General features: G+C 38.1%; 1 protein-coding gene across 22 annotated transcripts in view; it reads right to left on the bottom strand.

Moving 5' to 3' along the window:
* MPDZ (multiple PDZ domain crumbs cell polarity complex component) overlaps window positions 1–20,769 on the bottom strand; it is a 212,908-nt gene that overhangs the window by 105,056 nt on the left and 87,083 nt on the right. For 20 of the 22 annotated variants that reach the window (XM_081570360.1, XM_081570365.1, XM_081570379.1 and 17 more), the window contains 4 exons: window positions 20,542–20,709; window positions 13,705–13,989; window positions 13,328–13,451; window positions 152–350 (listed from right to left, as the gene is read on the bottom strand). In XM_081570360.1, the coding sequence (XP_081426486.1) occupies window positions 152–350; window positions 13,328–13,451; window positions 13,705–13,989; window positions 20,542–20,709 (776 nt within the window). The remainder of the gene's footprint in view (window positions 1–151; window positions 351–13,327; window positions 13,452–13,704; window positions 13,990–20,541; window positions 20,710–20,769) is intronic. The other 2 variants (XM_081570508.1, XM_081570526.1) reach the window with 1 other exon arrangement.

Here is a 20,769-nt window from a genome sequence, read left to right as displayed (position 1 = left end):
CCAGGAATAGTCAAATTCTTCAGTGATTAGTATTAAATATATGATCATTTTTGTATATCAAACAGAAGTATGTACTGAGAAAAATAATTCTGATTAATAGATTGAAATTCCTTTATTTCCCAAGCCAAACTATGGTCCAAATGATACTTACTTTATGTCAGGCCCAATAAGAGAATGTCTTCTCAACAAGGCTCGTGCCTGGGCATTGGTTAAACTGATAGTAGATTCTTCATTAATACACAAGATGCAGTCCCCAACAGCAATCCGACCATCTCGACTAATGGCACCTCCGTGAATAATGCTTCGAACAATCACCCCCAAGCCATCTTTATTAGCACTTACTGTCATTCCTATGGAAAAGGAGGAACACGAGCTAAATACATGACTTTCACAGTCTCCCACAGCAATAAAAACAAAAATAAACAAATGAGACCTAATCAAACTTACAAGCTTTCTGCATACCAAAGGAAACCATAAACAAAAAGGCAACCTATGGACTGGAAGAAAATATTTGCAAATGATGCGACCAACAAGAGCTTAATTTCCAAAATATACAAACAGCTCATACAACTATAACAACCAAAAAACCAACAACTCCATCAAAAAAAGAGCATAAGACCTAAATAGACATTTCTCCAAAGAAAACATACAGATGGAAAACAGGCAAGTGAAAAGATCTCAACATTATTAATTATTTAGAAATGCAAAAAAATTGGGTACAATGAGGTACCACTTCATACTGGTCAGAACTGCCATAACTAAAAAGTCTACAAATAACAAATGCTGAAGAGGATGTGGAGAAAAGGGAACCCTCCACACTAATGATAGAAATGCAAACTGGTACAGCCCCTATGGAAAACACTATGGAGATTCCTTAAAAAACAAAAAAACAGAATTGTCATATGATCCAGCAATCCATTCCTGGGTATTTATCTGGAAAAAATTGTAATTCAAAAAGATTTACGCACACCATCGATAATACACAGCACACCACTTGCAATAACCAAGACACAGAAATAACTTAAATGTCCAAAGATAGATGAATGGATAAAGATGTGGTGTGTGTGTGTGTGTACATATATATCAGTCAGTTCAGTTGCTCAGTCGTGTCTGACTCTTTGCGACCCCATGAACCGCAGCATGCCAGGCCTCCCTGTCCATCACCAACACCCTGAGTCCACCCAAACCCATGGCCATTGAGTTGGTGATGCCATCCAGCCATCTCATCCTCTGTCGTCCCCTTCTCCTCCTGCCCTCAATCTTTCCCAGCATTAGGGTCTTTTCCAATGAGTCAGCTCTTCGCATCAGGTGGCCAAAGTATTGGAGTTTCAGCTTCAACATCAGTCCTTCCAATGAACACCCACGACTGATCTCCTTTAGGATGGACTGGTTGGATCTCCTTGCAGTCCAAGGGACTCTCAAGAGTCTTCTCCAACATCACAGTTCAAAAGCATCAATTCTTCGGTGCTCAGCCTTCTTTATAGTCCAACTCTCACCTCCATACATGACCACTGGAAAAACCATAGCCTTGACTATATGGACCTTTGTTGGCAAAGTAATGTCTCTGCTTTTTATTTTTTTTTCTCTTTAATATTTTATTAACTGATATCTAGCAACTCTGAGGTCTTGGGAAGGTCATACAAAGATTTCAAGCTTTTCCTTTGTTCTTCAACTTGATATGTTTTTTTTTTTAATTAGTTTATTTTCTATTTTTTAACTTTACAATATTGTATTTGTTTTGCCATACACACACATACATACACAAATACATACATACAATGGAACAGTACTCAGCCATAAAAAAAAATGAAATAATGCCATTTGCAGCAGCAAGGATAAACAGAGATCTTCATACTAAGTTAAGTCAGAAAGACAAAGGCAAATACAATTTGATCCCACTTATATGTGGAATCTAAAATATGACAAAAATTAACTTATTTACAAAAGAAAAAGACTCACACTAAGTACAGACTTGTGGTTGCCAAGGGGCAGGGGAGTGGGGCATGTGGATGAATTGGGAGTTTGGAATTAGTAAATGTAAACTATTATGTACATTTATAACTGAACCACTTTGCTGTAAGCCAAAAACTAACACAAAATTGTAAATTAATTATAGCTTAATAAAATATTTTTTAAAAAGCATGACTTTAAAGTTCATTTAATTTGAATTTAATAATCTCTAAAGATTCATATATAAAAGAACAAGAGTAACTTTTTAAGCTTTGGACCATAAAAAAGGTTGAGTGTTGAAGAACTGATGCCTTTAAAGTGTGGTGTTGGAGAAAATTCTTGAGAGTCCCTTGGACTGCAAGGAGATCAAGCCAGTCAATTCTAAAGGAAATCAATCCTGAATTTTCACTGGAGGGACTGATGCTGAAGCAGAAGCTTCAATACTTTGGTCACCTGATTTGAAGAGCCAACTCATTAAAAAAGACCCTGATGCAGGAAAAGATTGAAGGCAGGAGGAGAAGGGGACGAAAGAGAATGAGATGGTTGGATGGCATCACCAATTCAACAGACATGAGCTTGAGCAAGATCTAGGAGATGGTGAAGGACAGGGAAGCTGGGCACGCTGCAGTCCATGGGTTGCAAAGAGTTGGACAAGACTGAGCAACTGAACAACAACAACAAAACTTTTTAAGCAGTAAAAACAATCAAAAGGAAAGGAAAACATGAGTTTCAAATATTTTTAAAGTCAATTTAGAAATGTTTCTGAGATTTTATCTAAAGACACTCCACATTAAATATGTTAGAGATAAAACAGGGTCTACACTGTGGAGTGAATGTAGCTTAGCCTATGTGATATGTCTCCACTTACATAGAAAGCTGAGGGAAAATATTTTGATAGTATCAAATCAATTTTATAAAAATAGTTCACCTCTTATACATATGAAAGAATTCAGAGCAGGCCTACAAGTGGAAAATCAGTTCTCTAAATTAAGAAACTCTGCCATTACCTTATTTCCAGATCATTTACTCATTTGGCATAAACTTACTACATGTTTTCTACATGCTAAATACTATGCTGGTGACTTGATATAAAGAAGCATACAAAGAAGACACAGATGGTGAAACATACCATGGACTTGGATTGAAGAATCAATATTGTTAAAATGACTATCCCTGGGTTGAGAAGATCCCTGGGGGAAGGGCATGGCAACCCACTCCAGTATTCATGCCTGGAGAATCCCATGGATAGAGGAGCCTGGTGGGCTGTGGTCCTCACGGTCTCATAGAGTCAGACACGACTGAAGCAACTTAGCACATGAACACATACTATCTAAAGCAATCTACATAGTCAATGCAATCTCTATCAAAGTCAGTTTGGTTCAGTCACTCAGCTGTGTCCAATTCTTTGCAACCCATGGACTGCAGCACACCAGATTTCCCTGTCCTTCAACAACTCCCAGAGCTTGCTCAAACTCATGTCCATCAAGCCGGTGATGCCATCCAACCATCTCATCCTCTGTCGTCCCCTTCTCTCCCTGCCTTCAATCTTTCCCAGCATCAGGGTTTTTTTCTAATGAGTCAGTTCTTTGCATCAGGTGGCCAAAGTATTGGAGCTTCAGCTTCAACATCAGTCCTTCCAATGAATATTCAGGACTGATTTCCTTTAGGATTTAATGGTTTGATCTCCTTGCTGTCCAAGGGACTCTCAAGAGTCTTCTCCAACTCCACAGTCAAAAGCACTTTCTCCACTTTCTTTGGCACTGAGCTTTTTTAATGATTCAGCTCTCACATCCATACATGACTACTGGAAAAACCACAGCATTGACTAGACAGACCTTTGTTGGCTAAGTAACATCTCTGCTTTTTAATATGCTGTCTAGGTTTGTCATAGCTTTTCTTCCAAGGAGCCAGCGTCTTTTAATTTCATGGCTGCTGTCACCATCTGCAGTGATTTTGAAGCATAAGAAAATAAAGTCTGTCACTGTTTCCATTGATTCTCCATCTATTTGCCATGAAGTAATGGACCAGATGCCATGATCTTTGTTTTTCAGATGTTGAGTTGGCATGCCATTTGGTTACTTGATAGGGATTACATATTCAAGCCAATCCCTATCAAATTACCAATGGCATTTTTCACAGAACTAGAACAAAAAATTTTACAATTTGTACGGAAATACAAAGGACCCCAAAGAGCCAAAACAATCTTAAGAAAGAAAAATGGAGCTGAAGAAATCAAACTTCCTGACTTCAGACTATACTAAAAAGCTACAGTCATCAAGTAAGTATGGCACTGGCACAAAAACACAAATACAGACCAATGGAACAAGATAGGCAGCCCAGAGATAAACCCACACACCTATGGGAGGCAAGAATATACAGTGGAGAAAAGACAGCCTCTTCAATAAGTGGTGCTGGGAAAACCGGGTAGCTACATGTTAAAGAATGAAATTAAAATACTCCCTAACACCATACACAAAAATAAACGCAAAATGGATTAAAGACTTAAATGTAAGGCTAGACACCATAAAATTCTTTGACCCACCTCTTAAGACAATGAAACTAAAAACAAACAAACAAAATAGGATTTAATTAAACTTAAAAAGTTTTTGCACAGCAAAGGAAACTATTAACAAGATGAAAAGACAGTTCTTAGAATGGGAGAAAATAATTGCAAATGAGAAAACTGACAAAGGATTAATCTCCAAAATATATAAGTAGCTCGTGCAGCTGAGTATCAGAAAAACAAACAACCTAATCAAAAAATGGGTAGATACCTAAGCAAACATTCCTCCAAAGAAGGCATACAGATGGCCAATAAACACAGGAAAAGATGTTCAACGCTGCTCATTATTAGAGAAATGCAAATCAAAACTATCATGAGGTACCACCTCAAATCAATCAAAATGGCCTTCATCAAAAAACCTACAAACAATAAATGCTGGAGAGGATGTGGAGAAAAGGGAACCCTCTTGCACTGTTATGGGGAAAGTAAACTGATACAGCCACTATAACAGTACAGAGATTTCTTTTAAAACTACCATATAACCCAGCAATCCCACTAATCCTAAGAAATTCACAACTCAAAAAGATATATACCCCAGTGTTCAATGAAGCACTGTTTAGGATATGGAAGCAACCTAGGCATTCATCCACAGATGAATGGATAATGAAGTTGAAAGAAGCTGTGGTACATATATAAAATGTAGTATCACTCAACCATAAAAAGGAAGATATATGAGTCAGTAGTGAGTTATATGAACCTCAGTTCAGTTCAGTCGCTCAGCCATGTCCGACACTTTGCGACTCCATGAATCGCAGCATGCCAGGCCTCTCTGTCCATCACCAACTCCCGGAGTCTACGCAAACCCATGTCCATCGAGTCGGTTATGCCATCCAACCATCTCATCCTCTGTCGTCCCGTTCTCCTCTCGCCTCCAATCCTACCCAGCATTAGGGTCTTTCCCAATGAGTCAACCCTTCGCATGAGGTGGCCAAAGTATTGGACTTTCAGCTTCAACATCAAATCTTCCGATGAACACCCAGGATTGATCTCTTTTAGGATGGATTGATTGGATCTCCTTGCAGTCCAAGGGACTCTCAAGAGTCTTCTCCAACACCACAGTTCAAAAGCATCAATTCTTCGGCGCTCAGCTTTCTTCACTGTCCAATTCTCACATCCATACATGACCACTGGAAAAACCATAGCCTTGACTAGATGTACTTTTGTTGGCAAAGTAATGTCTCTGCTTTTAAATATGCTATCTAGGTTGGCCATAACCTTCCTTCCAAGGAGTAAGTGTCTTTTAATTTCATGGCTGCAATCACCATCAGCAGTGATTTTGGAGCCCAAAAAAATAAAGTCTGACACTGTTTCCACTGTTTCCCCATCTATTTCCCATGAAGTGATGGGACCAGATGCCATGATCTTAGTTTTCTGAATGTTGAGCTTTAAGCCAACTTTTTCACTCTCCTCTTTCACCTTCATCAAGAGGCTCTTTAGTTCTTCTTCACTTTCTGCCATAAGGGTGGTGTCATCCGCATATCTGAGGTTATTGATATTTCTCCTGGCAATCTTGATTCCAGCTTGTGTTTCTTCCAGCCCAGCGTTTCTCATGATGTACTCTGCATATAAGCTAAATAAGCAGGGTGACAATATACAGCCTTGACGGACTCCTTTTCCTATTTGGAACCAGTCTGTTGTTCCATGTCCAGTTCTAACTGTTGCTTCCTGACCTGCATACAGGTTTCTCAAGAGACAGGTCAGATGGTCTGGTATTCCCATGTCTTTCAGAATTTTCCACAGTTTATTGTGATCCACATAGTCAAAGGCTTTGGCATAGTCAATAAAGCAGAAATAGATGTTTTTCTGGAACTCTCTTGCCTTTTTGATGATCCAGCGGATATTGGCAATTTGATCTCTGGTTCCTCTGCCTTTTCTAAAACCAGCTTGAACATCTGGAAGTTCATGGTTCACGTATTACTGAAGCCTGGCTTGGAGAATTTTGAGCATTACTTTACTAGCATGTGAGATGATTGCAATTGTGCCGTAGTTTGAGCATTCTTTGGCATTGCCTTTCTTTGGGATTGGAACAAAAACTGACCTCTTCCAGTCCTGTGGCCACTGCTGAGTTTTCCAAATTTGCTGGCATATCGAGTGCAGCACTTTCACAGCATCACCTTTGAGGATTTGAAATAGCTCCACTGGAATTCCATCACCTCCACTAGCTTTGTTTGTAGTGATGCTTTCTAAGGCCCACTTGACTTCACATTCCAGGATGTCTGGCTCTAGGTGAGTGATTACACCATCATGATTATCTGGATCATGAAGATCTTTTTTGTACAGTTCTTCTGTGTATTCTTGCCACCTCTTCTTAATATCTTCTGCTTCTGTTAGGTCCATACCATTTCTGTCCTTTATCGAGCCTATCTTTGCATGAAATGTTCCTTTGGTATCTCTAATTTTCTTGAAGAGATCTCTAGTCTTTCCCATTCTGTTGTTTTCCTCTATTTCTTTGCACTGATCGCTGAGGAAGGCTTTCTTATCTCTCCTTGCTATTCTTTGGAACTCTACATTGAGATGGGAATATCTTTCCTTTTCTCCTTTGCTTTTCGCTTCTCTTCTCTTCCCAGCTATCTGTAAGGCCTCCTCAGACAGCCATTTTGCTTTTTTGCATTTCTTTTCCATGGGGATTTTCTTGATCCATCTCCTGTACATGTATAGGTATGTATATGAACCTAGAGCCTGTTATACAGAGTGAGGTAAGTCAGAGAAAAACAAATATAGTATATTAAAGCATATATACGGAATCCAGGAAAATGGTACTGATGAACCTATTTGTAGGAAAGGAACAGAGACACAGACACAGAGAATGCACTTGTGGACACAGCGGGTGGGACGAATTGAGAAAGTAGCACTGACATATATATACTGCTGTGTGTAAAACAGACAGCTTCTGGGAAGCTGATGTATAACATAGGGAGCCCAGCCTGGCACTGTGTGACAACCTGAAGTGGTGGAATTGGGTGGGGGCTCAAGATGGAGGAGATACATATATAGTTTTGATTCATTACACACACACACACACACACAGAGTTATGACTGATTCATGATGTTGTAAGGCAGAAACCAACACAACATTATAAAGCAATTATCCTCCAGGGGATATTGCCAACCCAAGGATCAAACGTGGGTCTCCTGCATCACAGGCACATTCTTTACCATATGAGCCACCACAGAAGTCCAACAAAAATAAATAAAAATAATTTTTTTTAAAAGCATAACAGAATTACTAAGAAGCTTGTATTCAAATCTTGTCTGCAGCGCCTATCACAGTGCCTAAATGTACAGTAGTCAGCTGAATTAAACTGATGTAAACGTTAAACTATTACTGCATTCTTTCCAAATCTGAACTTCAATAGCTCCAGATTTCAATATCCACTTGTGCTCTTGACATGGTCTCTGGATGATTCATAGGAAATACAGCCCTAGTAAGTATAAAATTTAATTCCCTAGTCTCTATTTACCCCCATTTCTCCGTCCATCCTCCCGTTTTTGTTTACAGCACCACCATACTACTCTTCCTTTTTCACTACAGGAGAGTGAAAAGGCTGGCTTAAAACTCAACATTCAAAAAACTAAGATGATGGCATCCAGTCCCATCAATTCATGGCAAATAGATGGAGAAACACTGACAGACTTTATTTTCTTGGGCTCCAAAATCACTGCAGATGGTGACTGTAGCCATGAAATCAAAAGACACTTGCTCTTTGGAAGAAAAGCTATGACAAACCTAGACAGCATATCAAAAAGCAGAGACATTACTTTGCAAACAAAGGTCCATCTAGTCAAGGCTGTGGTCTTTCCAGTGGCCAGGTATGGGTATAAGAGTTGGACTATAAAGAAAGCTGACTGCCAAAGAATTGATGCTTTTGAACTGTGGAGTTGGAGAAGACTCTTTAGAGTCCCTTGGACTGCAAGGAGATCCAACCAGTCCATCCTAAAGGAGATCAGTCCTGAATGTTCATTGGAAGGACTGGTGCTGAAGCTAAAGCTCCAATCTGGCCATCTGATCCGAAGAGCTGACTCATTAGAAGAGACCCTGATGCTGGGAAAGATTGAAGGCTGGAGGAGAAGGGGATGACAGAGGATGACACGGATGGATGGCATCACCGACTCGATGGACATGAGTTTGAGCAAGCTCAGGGAGATGGTGAAGGACAGGGAAGTCTGACTTGCTGCAGTCCATGGGGTTGTAGAGAGTCAGACATGACTGAGCAACTGAACAACAACAATACTACTTTCCATTATTCAAAGCAGAAATGTTGGTGTTATTCTGGATTCCTACCCCTCCCTCACTCCCAATATTTAATCCATTAGCAGGTTCCATCATTTCTATCCCCAAAACTTACCTGGAATTTGTTCACCTTTCTCCATGTCCTTACTAAACTAGACCAAGCCATCACTTCTCACCATCACACCTCACCTTTTGAACCAGCATTGTAATTGGTCTCCTGACTTCCAGAGTTGTTCCCGCCATTTCATTGTTCTCACAGCAGACGAATCATATCACATCATTCTCCATGCTAACAATATTTTTAACAGTTTCCTATTGTGCAAATATACAACATATCTACAATACATGGCTCTGTCCTTATGGAACTCCTGGCCTGGTCCTCCTGACTGGCATCCTTCTTTGGGGCCATGTCCTCCTTGTCTCCCCACCACGTTCAGTAACAATGCCTTTCGGAGATACACTAAGCCTCCTTTTTCAGAGTCCTTGCTGACACCCCCTTTCTGCAGCTCTCGCACAGCTAACAACTTCTCATTCTTGAATATCACTTCTTCAGGCAAACATTCTCAACAAATCCATTTGAATTGTTCCTTCTCCCCTTACCCTCAACTACACCTTTAAAAATATCAAACCTATTGAAATTTTTGGCCACCTGATGTGAAGAAATGACTCATTGGAAAAGACCCTGATGATGGGAAAGATTGAAAGCAGAAGGAGAAGGGTACGACAGAGGATGAGATGGTTGGATGGCATCACCGGTTTAATGGACATGAGTTTGAGCAAGCTCTGGGAGTTGTTGAAGGACAGGGAAATTTGGCGTGCTGCAGTCCATGGGGTCACAGAGTTAGACATGACAGAGCAACTGAACTGAATTGAACTGACTGAAATTTTAAGATTTACATACAACAATATAATTTCATTTAAAATCAAGTACTAAAAGTTCCTTTCAGAACAAGATTATATGATTAAACAATATAAGGAAAGATATAAGTTGATAAGGATATTTACAAAGACTTTGAGAGAGGCCACTAACTCATTTTTAGGTTTTTATAATTTTTAAAACAAAGAAATCCTCTCTATCAGTCATGTCTGACTCTTCGGGACCCCATGGACTGTTGCCCGCCATGCTCCTCTGTCCCTGGAATTCTTCAGGCAAGAATACTGGAGTGGGTTACCATTCCCTTTTCCAGGGAATACTCCTGATTCAGGGATCAAACCCAGGTCTCTTGCATCGGAGGCAGGTTCTTCAACATCTGAGCCACCAGGGAAGCCCAAATATTAACTGTAATTATACCACATTACACATGATATTTCAAATATTTTCAAAGAAATGATCATGACTACAATATATTCCCAGCCTGATATTTCATGCCTGGAAAGGAGCCACCCAGACTTCAAGTTACCATATGCAGATAGAAATGAGGTATTAATCAAATATACTTTAAAAGATTCTGTTAAGACTCATACAAATGAGTTTTAAGTATACTGTCATTAAGGAAACACCTCTGCTTATCATAAACTGACAAACAAGTTTAGACACCTCTTCAAATGAGGTGGGTTTCTTATGAGCAAAGAGGCTGGTTCTGAAATGTTTCAATAGCACTCTGGTTTGCCCTAAAGCTGCCATGTTAATTACCAAGTCCCACGAGACAACTATAGTTAAAAAAAAAAAAAGCAAGACTACAAAATATAATTTAACTCAGTGGCCCATTCTGGGAATCTCATCCATCATCTTGTTCTCACTGGAACTATGCATCCTACAATAAAGCAAGCCACAGACATGGGACAAGTTTTCACATGCTATGGCCAACATGACCTCTAAATTCTTTCTTAACAGCATATTTAACTCATGACTCTACCAGTTATGAAAGCTGTCAGGTCAGGTCAACCATGTTAAAAAAAGAGGTTGACATCAGTGAGCTCAGCTTATACTTTCCTTTCACCAAATGATCACTTTCACGTTTCAACTACTTCAAGGTAATATCTACTGACTGGATTTCGGTTGTAACTTGTAAGATCTCTCAATTTTGTCCTAAAAGATGTACAGGACAATAGTTCAAACCATGTACTGCAGAAACAGAGAACTGGCTCCAAATGTGACTTGCACCACTTCTTATCAGTGTGGCTTTGGGCAACGGACTTAACTTCACACTAGTCTGCAGTTTACTCATGTAAACAATGCGGATAATGTCCACGTTTGGGGTTATTCAAAGAAATTTTTGAGAAGAGCACATGCAATGTTCCTTTCAAAGTGCTCAATAAAGTACAAACGAAAAAGAGAAGAAAATGCACAGAATATATTTTAAAAGGCATCTCTACTTCAATCCACAAATACATCACTTTCTAAAGGCTAAACACAAATTGTAATTCAGCTTCAAAATTACACTTGTTATTACAACAGTGCTAATACAGCCTTGGGTGACTTAAGGACTCAGGTGCCTTGTGTGATGGGCAAAAATCAGAGACAGATTCTGGTGTGAGTTCTGGTTCCACCTTGTAAGGGCTGAGTTCTTCCAGAGAAATTCCTGAGTCTGCTTATGTTTCAGTACTTCATCAGTGAAGAAAAGGTAACACTTTCCTTCTTACTGTTTTACCTTTGCTTTTTACCTTTCAGATTCTAATACAATGTAATTAACCAATGTACAACAGATCTATCAAAAATCGTCAATAAAAATTTTCAAAGGTCACTACACCTATGTGTACGTATGTGTGCATATAATATCCCCCCGCCAACTAAATCTAACAAATTTTGTCACTCCTTCAGCTTCAACCTTACCTTGCTCGCCATTGTGCCATACTTGATCCACACCAAACAAACTCAGGGATGATTCACAATTCTCTGCCTTGGCTCTAGCAACTTCCAATGTTTCCAATGCCTCAACTAGGTGGTAAAATCTATTTCCTTTTCCAGGATGAAATCAAACATCTTCTCTTCTTTAATATCTTTCTAAACTCCTCCAAACTCGGAGAGGAGGGCTTGGCTACTCCTTCATTTAAGCCTTCAGTGTTCTCTGTGTGAGTGTCACTCATAGCAGGTATGATATGTTAATGCAATGAGGGTTCTGTAAGTCGGTCAGTCTATTCTCCTAAACTCATGCTCCTTGAGGAAAACTATTATATCATGGTGTCTAGAATAGTGGCCAGAATACAGAAATAATGTTTGAGAGTTGAGTAAATACATAAGCTAGAAGAGGGTTTTTCACACAGGCTCTGCAAAATTTCTGTCTTATGAGTTAATCTTAAAAATGGGTTCTGTGGCCAATGATGTGTGAGAAATGCTGCATCTTGGAACATTTCTTACAGATACACAAGGCACAAGTGCAAAGCTACTGAGTGATGCTAACAGAAACACCTGTCTCCTTAAGTTTATCACATACCAAACTTGGAACCCAAGTATAATTCCTGTTAACATCCTACTGAACTAGTGTTCCAAGTAACATGCTCTCACAAACACTGTATTAGCAGATGAAATACTTCTGACACAGTTAGCTGTCTACAGCACATATTCCATAATTAATGATTAGAGAAAGTTCTGTAGGTTAAGTTTTGTATCATTCTATTAAATGTGATATATAAGAGATATTATAACCAAACGAGAAATTCTCTGCTACAATTCTCCTTTTAGCTACTGTTGGTAGGACCCAGCCACCACCAAATGGAACAAAATCTAGGAGACAGATTGGAATCCCAATCACCAGCTATAGTGGTGTTGCCGCTCGACTCCTCTGCCAAGTCCCAAATATAACAAGGAAACCAAATCCCACCATAGATACCAACATAAAGGGTACTGGCTGGTTACATCCTAAGAAAAAGAAGACCTCTGACACAGCTAACCACAGAGTCTTGGACTGCAATCAGGCTTCTGGGGGAAATGATTCTTGACTCTATTTTCAGTACTGAGCACTAAACACAGAGCTGAACCATGTCACTCCCTAAGTCAAAAGAAGTACAAATGTGAGCTGCTTCAATATAATTTTAGCTAGTGTAATTAGGATTTTATTTCGACAGGCAGTCTTCTTTGCCCAAATCAGAAGATTTGAGATTTTTAATCAGTCACGCTCTGTTATGGGTGGAAGACCCTCACACCTGGGAAGGACTGTTGAAGAACTGCATTAATGCTTTGGTAATGGCACACCTGACTGTCTTTTTAGTCTTTATTTCAGTGAATGAAAGAAATTAAATACAAACTAACTAACGCATAACTAGTACCATTCAAAGAAACTAATAATTTACTTTTCCAAAGAATTTAGAATTCCAAGTCGCTGACTTCTCATTTTCTAAGAATTCCTTTCCTGACTTTCTGTCTCTTACACAAACAATTTGTATATCTTTCACTTGAATGGAAATGAGGCTTGTGAATACTTTTAGATAATTAACAAGAGAGTGAGGGATTTAAGGTAGTCTGAAGTAAACCTTTTAACCATTTCAGATAACAATATTGAGTACAAAAAGAATTAACATTAAAACTTTGGTAAATTTTATCACATCTATTTTCTTATCTACAGTTAAAATTATTGATTCTATGTTCAACATTTCCTCTTGGCAAGGGGGTTAGGACAGAAGGTGTATGTGGAAGAGAAACTTACCTAAGCTAGAATTGCCTTTTGCTATCACAATAGTCCTCTCGAAAGATTCTTTGTGTGTGTTTTGGAGCATGACACACTCAGCAGCAGAGGCCAGGGAACCTTGTGGAATTAAGAACTTAGAGCCCTGTCAGAAAATAAAAATAAGTCACGTGGAAAGGAAAACTAGACTTTGGAGTATGATTTCAACATCACCCGCATTCTCTAGCTGGTTGTGCTTCATTCAGCAAGAACTTACACAACAAGTTCATAGGTTGTCTTTTGAAAATCTGAGCCTTAGGAGAGCACTGGCTCCAAATGGAGAGAGAAGCCAGAGTAATCTAACCCTTCAGTGCTCCCAACCTCATCATCATACACAGACTGTATCTTTAGAATGTCACCTTTCCAGTCAAATCAGTCAGCACAGGGGAATTCAGCTCTGCACTTGATATAACTTCATTTGGTAGATGAGGTTCAGTCCATGCCCTTATGCTGTCACATTCATAGTGCTGTTCAATAGCATTTGCAGGTGTATAGTCATTCATGGTAAAGCCAGAAGCCGGCCCCATGCTCAAGTCCACTGAAGGCGAACTCTCATCCTCTCTTTGCAAGAGATTTTGGGCATATATCTCCTCCAAGGACATCTGCAGATCAAGTACTGAATCTGAGGAATTTTCAGTAATATCCTGATGATTAAAGAACAAAAATAAAAATTATGGCCAGAAGTCTATCGATGCATTTCCTAAGATCTTAATGAACAACTATTTAGTGAAAAACAAATGCAACATAATTATTACTCAAAAAGTATTAGCAGATGTACAAACTCACTGCTCAGCTTATATGTTGCATTTGTTTATTTTTATAAATACGTATACTCTTCCTGCAAAACATACATCTACTACTGAGTCATACTACTACAATATACTAGTACTTAATCTTATTAAGACACAATATTTTGTTATACTCACAAATAAAATATTCAGAGTTCCATATACATAGAAAAGTAAATAACTTATATTTCTAAATCTCATTTAAAAAGTAGTTCATTTCCAATCTATCTGAAATTCTAATCCGTTCTAAGATTCAGAACATAAAGAATATGACATTGACTAAGTGGTTTCTATTTACAAGAAACTGCAAGAAAAAATTATTTGGATAGGGATTTGTAGGTATTTATGTAGTCAAACAGAATGTCACACAATCCATATTTTTATAGGGAATTTTTTCTTAAGTACTCTGCAAGTTGCAACAGAAGGAACAGTACTAAGAAAAGTTGTCATAAGATGCAGATCCCAATCCAGGCTCTTTACTAATAATAACATCACAGAACTTCTCTATGTTGTTATTGACAGTCACTCAGTCGAGTCTGACTCTTTGCAACCCCATGGACTGCAGTATGCCAGGCTTCCCTGTCTATCCCCAACTCCCAGAGCTTGCTCAAACTCATGTCCATCGAGTTGGTGATGCCATCCAACCATCTCATCTTTTGTCCTCCCCTTCTCCCCCTGCCTTCAATCTTTCCCAGCATCAGAGTCTTTTCTAATAGGTGGGCTCCTCGCATCAGGAGGCCAAAGTATCGGAGCTTCAGCTTCAGCATCAGTCCTTCCAGTGAATGTTCAGGATTGATTTCCTTTAGGACTGACTGGTTTGATCTCGGCTTTATGTAAAATAATTTCTAGAATTCCATGAAATTCTGAAATTCTACAGCTCTACATAAATATATATTATCTACTTCCAACACATATATTATATCACTTATGTGCTTTGGACAAGTAGTGTCCCACGAACTGCTGTTGAATAAATGTATCAACTGCTCCTTCAATCCTTTTACTGATGTTTTTAAAGTATAAAATCAGTGTATGAATATATTATTATCAAAAATCATTTGGACCATATTGCACACAGATTACAGTATGAAAGTCTTCCTTCACTGCTCATTCTGCCAGTCCTTTCCTCAGTAGAAATAAATGGCTGGCATTAGTTGGGTGTTTATTCATCAGAGTTTTTTATGTATCTGTATAATATATATGTATAAGTACACATGTACACATATACACATATTCATATCCATTTTCAAAAATTAAATCTAACCTAAATACTAAATAGTATATTCCTACTTAATTTTTTGAGGTATCTTTATACCTCAACATGAGAGATTTCCGATGTCATTGACATATTCTGAGTCACTGTGATATATACTGCAAGTATTTCCAAGGTTGTCAATTGTCTTTTCAATCTGTATATGTCATATACATACATGTGCAGAAGTTAATGATTTATATAATCAAGGATAATGTAATTCTTTATTAAATTATTTATGCAATCAGACTGGTCAATTTCTTTATGCTTCTGGTTTTATATGCTGCTTAATAAATCCTCCTTCTGCACAGAGTAAATGAAATACTTTTTAGTATTTTTCTCCAACTTTATAAATGGTTTGTTTTCAGATACAGTTTTAACCCATCTAGATTTATTTTTCAGAGTTTGGTATGAGATATGCATCCTTTTCATTTTTTTTTTCTAAATTGGCAATCAATGGCTTCAACACAATTTATTACACTTGTCTTGTTCAATCAAGTTTCCGTCTCTCTGGAATTATCAAACATTCCTGGTGTAAAGAACTGAGGCAATTGGGAAAATCAAGCAAGCATCTAACATCTTTAAAATCCTCAGAAACAAAGGATAGAAAAGTATCATCCTCCACACTCCCAAAACCTAAATAATAACCTGTTGGCTCATACAACCAACTTTTAGTCTTATGAAAAAAAAATATAACACAAAGTACTTACTAGAATAGTGGTTAGCTTCTGTATTTCTAAATTAATAATAATAATTAGCAGAGATCATCCTTACCACTCCTCAAATAAAGGTGGCAATCAAAACCACTTTCCATCGGAAAAAGAGGTCAAGTTGCCCTTGTTAGCTGGGGTTTACTATAAACCATGTAACAGAAATCTCCATGCATTATTCATGAAGGAGTTAACACTGACACATACAAAAGAAAGAGCTCATCAACACAGCAGACAATACACGCCTACTTCAGAAACATTTCTGGTTGCTGAACAACAACTGAGTTTTATTTTTAAAAGTCTTATGGATCTAAAAGAAAAGCAGTTCTTCCCTCATAAGATGTCCAAAAATAACCACAATTCCCCAGTACAACTTGGTATCTAAACTGGAATCTTTCAAAAATCCACCTTAATAGGTACCTCCACTGACACATTTATGTTCTTAGGGAAAATGGGGGGAAGGTTAAATGAAAATACCTATTATACTTGAAAATATAGTGTAGTGCATATTAATGTTATACTTAGGCATATTACTTACCCAGAGAATATATTTACATAGACAAGATAAAAACTTGAGCATTCAGTGGACACAACCTGCTTTTTTTTCAATAATCAGTCTACCACAGAAATCCTTCTATACTTTAGAAAAATATACCATAAGGACAGCTGCTCCAGCTTGCATTGTACTCCCACTCTTTCTGAGATAAGGTACACTTCCTTTACTATCTGTACTCTTACCCTACTGAGAGAGAAGGAAACATCTCTCATACCTTTGCTAGCTCGCAGTTTTTGTCACTAAGATTTCCACAATCACTCTCATCATCTTGACTATAGTAATGTAATCAGTTTTGGAGACTAATCCTTTCTCCACAAAATAAAAATTAAAAACTGGTGTCAAGATTTAAAACATAACTGTGAAGGTAGCAATATTTTATGCTATAGAATGACACTGCTGCTGCTGCTGCTAAGTCGCTTCAGTCGTGTCCAACTCTGTGTGACCCCATAGACAGCAGCCCACCAGGCTCCGTCGTCCCTGGGATTCCCCAGGCAAGAATACTGGAGTGGGTTGCTATTTCCTTCTCCAATGCACGAAAGTGAAAAGTGAAAGTGAAGTCGCTCAGTCGTGTCCCACTCTTCGTGACCCCATGGACTGCAGCCCACCAGGCTCCTCCATCCATGGGATTTTCCAGGCAAGAGTACTGGAGTGGGGTGCCATTGCCTTCTCCACAGAATGACACTAGTGGAGATTTATTCCTATAAATATGTATATATATATTTTTTTAAATCATGGAATCCACTGGTTTTGTTTGATTTTTAAGGTATGAAGAGGGGTTTCTATGGTGACAAACATGAGGTTCAACTTGCACCAGAATCAACTGCATTTCTGGGGGACCAACACTCAGGAATGCAGGACATGCACCAGACTGGTCATCTTTTCATCCCTGGAGCAAGAAGAGAAACTATGGGTGCACTGGGGAGTGTGGGGCATGGGCTTGTGGATAAGAAGAAGAAGAGGAAATGCATTACACAGCTACTGAATCTTTATTGATTGGACTATTAAGTCAAAATAGAGAAAAAGTATCTTCTCCCACAAAACCAGATTGAGCTTTAAAACAAAAGTTTGCAAGTATTTAGTAAGTTTCTAAAACAATTATTCCTGCATTCTATTATGTCTTTGGAGGTGAGAAGGAAAAGAGAATAAAAATACTAATGAAAAAATTAAAACCTAGAAGAATGAGAAAACCCACTAGCTTCTTGCCTTTAATGTCCACCTTTCAGTGACCTGGCTCTATTAATCCAAATACCATGGAAATGGCCATATTTTTCAGATTCTTGAGTAATGTTTTTTCCCCTAAGTCCCTAAATGATTATTAATCAAATTAAGCAAACACAACTCCTGTATTAAAAAAAAAAAGGTAGAATGATCCCCCAAATGGGAGAATTTTGTGCAGAGGAGCTTCAATGTGTGCCTACAGTGCTACGCTAAGCAGTGGTCTAGGTCCAGGCTCTGCCCTTAGGAAGAAGGCCTCCCTCTATAATAAGACCCTGCTCTGGGTGATCAGCTCTGAGAGCTTCCAGCAGCATGCCTGGCAAAGGTCAGAGCCTTCTCATCAGGGTAAAGAAAACAGGTAAACTTATTTGTGCATTTCCAGTCACCATTTAAGGCTACGAGATTATTATATAATTAGCAAAGTCACTCATTTATCCTTCTTTCAAATCTGTATGGTGGTTTCTCTTCTTCTTAAAGATCACATGTGGTATCATTTTATCAATTAAAGAATCCCCAAATGAGCTCACTTTTCTCTAGGAAAAATGGTCGGCTCAAGTTCTATAACAAATTGCCGCTCTGTCTTTTTAAAATAAATTTAGTGCAAAGAAATAGGAAGATGAACGAATAATCTAACTTTTTCAATTTTCCAGCAAAATATCTTAGTACTAAAAAAAAATGCCACAAAGCAAATACAAAAACAAACAAGCCAAAAAAGTGGCAAAGATGCACCACGATACCCAAACAGTCCTACTTTCTAAGAAAACTGAAATCACACAGGAGTTTCACAATGTGTTTTAAAACACCCTCATTAGTGTCTCCTTTGTTGTTTTGTAGTTTAAATATTTCAGTTGATAGGCCAGCTTGCCAAAATTTGCTTCAACAAAAGAGTAAACTGCCTTGGGAAAAAAAAAAGAGGCAAACAGACTTCAGTAAGCCAATATGTTGTGCTGCGCATAGCCAGCATTTGCCCTGTAAAATATATGCTTCTCAGTATGCACACTGTGTAATCCCTTTAAGTAACAATTACTAAGTTAAACAATGCAATATGTCCCACTGGCAAGAAGGAGTGTGCTATGCAGCAGATTAGAAGATTCCATTAGGAGATGAACTCAGCTTCCAGCCCTGAGGCCACTAAAGAAGGAACATGTTCCAGACATGACTCAGTCAGATAGTCTCAGGTGTGGTGAGAGAGGAGCAGCTGCTCCATTCAAGATTATACCTTGCAAACCAATTCAAGGCGATTGCCCAGCATCCTTTGCAAGGATAACAGGTGCACCTTGAACATAAAAGAAAATGCTTTGAAAATGTTCCGGCCAAAAAATTTCTTGTTAATCAGAAAAGGAGGAAAATTGTCCAAGGCCTATCGAAATTCTACTTTCCAACCGACTCATAAATACAGATTCCCTTCCCACTGAATTTATGTGGAAAATATATATTTCATATATTTAAAAAAGAATTCTTATCCAATCTTTTACCGTAATGATTACGTTCATTTACAGTATATTTCCAACATGGAAAAATAAGGAAAATATATCCATATATGAACCTTTTGCCCAGATTTAACATACAGTAATATTTCGGCATATTTCCTTCAATTTCTCTTTCTTCTTAAAAGGATATAATGTACTGATATTACAGATACAACTAACTTCCCATGCTTTCTTTTTTCTCCAAGAATAACTTCTTTCCTGAAGTTAAAAGGATCATTCCTACACATTTTCAGATTTTCAAAATATACACACTCATTAATAATTATACACTGAACTGCTCTGTTGATTAAATTTCTCGGACATATAAACGAGTCCAAGAAATCAACAGAAAGACAAGCAACTCCATTATAAAATGATCAAAAGATACGAAGATGCCATTGGTGGATATGAAAACCAGATGGCTAATATATGAAAACCTGTTCCACTTCATAAGCAATCAGAAATCCATATTCAAACAGTGATATATCATCTCACACACAAAAGGCTGATTAAGCTTTATAAAACGTTACTTATTAAAAATGATAGAAAAAATTAAATAAAGAAAGAAAAAAAAACATTACAGAGTGTGTCACCAAGCAAATGAACAGAGTTGGGTGAGGCACTTACATCAGTAATCTATTTCTAAACTGTCGATGGCGCAGACACATCTTACAGTAGCTAAATTCTTCATTCACTGCCAGTGACTTAAACATTCTTTGCCATTCACTGTGGTTTTTACGTAAAGTATTCTTCGGCATTATTTTATATAAAAATATATGACGGCATTAAGCTCAACTTAGATAATAAATATTAAACTAATGCAAGGACTATTTTACTATCAAATTTTCCATGGAAATCAGTTTTAAAACCATTCAGAAAATAAAGTTACTCTTGTAATTTTTCCAAAGTAGACACTGCCAAAAACACAATTTAAGAAATACATTTCATTAAAATTGTCTAATACGCAAATTCTAGTCAAAGTTTTGAACTCTTGTATCTATCACACTGTGTCACAGAACCCAGATTTAAATAGTCCCTTGGAGTCTACAAGATACCCAGCTAACACTACCTAAAGGAAACTGCACTTCAAGAGTGAAGTCATGACTGCATAAACATAAGGTGCATAACATGCCACTCCCACAACATCCCATTAGCAATGATCTCTGGGAAACAAGTTCTCTCATAAATAAAATGGCATTTCCTTTGTACCTTGGGAGGAGAAGATGGAAGGGAGGGACCATAATTCAGGTTATCACTACAAGCACTGCCATGAAGAGATAAAATAGAGGCTTGAGCAGAGTAGATACTGTCATTATCAGGAGAGTACTGTGACTCAAAGGCAGATTCATCTGCTAAGTCAGCATCATTTGCGTTCACCTAGGAATAAAAACAATAATATCAGATGGGAATTCTGTGCTGTTACTAACACTAAAGGGC

Source organism: Giraffa tippelskirchi, chromosome 1, assembly GCF_054371585.1.
Source record: "Giraffa tippelskirchi isolate mGirTip1 chromosome 1, T2T-mGirTip1v1.2.pri, whole genome shotgun sequence".
NCBI classification, from domain to species: domain Eukaryota; kingdom Metazoa; phylum Chordata; class Mammalia; order Artiodactyla; family Giraffidae; genus Giraffa; species Giraffa tippelskirchi.
The sequence above is the reverse complement of the archived record's forward strand: the minus strand, read 5'-3'. Positions and strand labels throughout refer to the sequence as shown.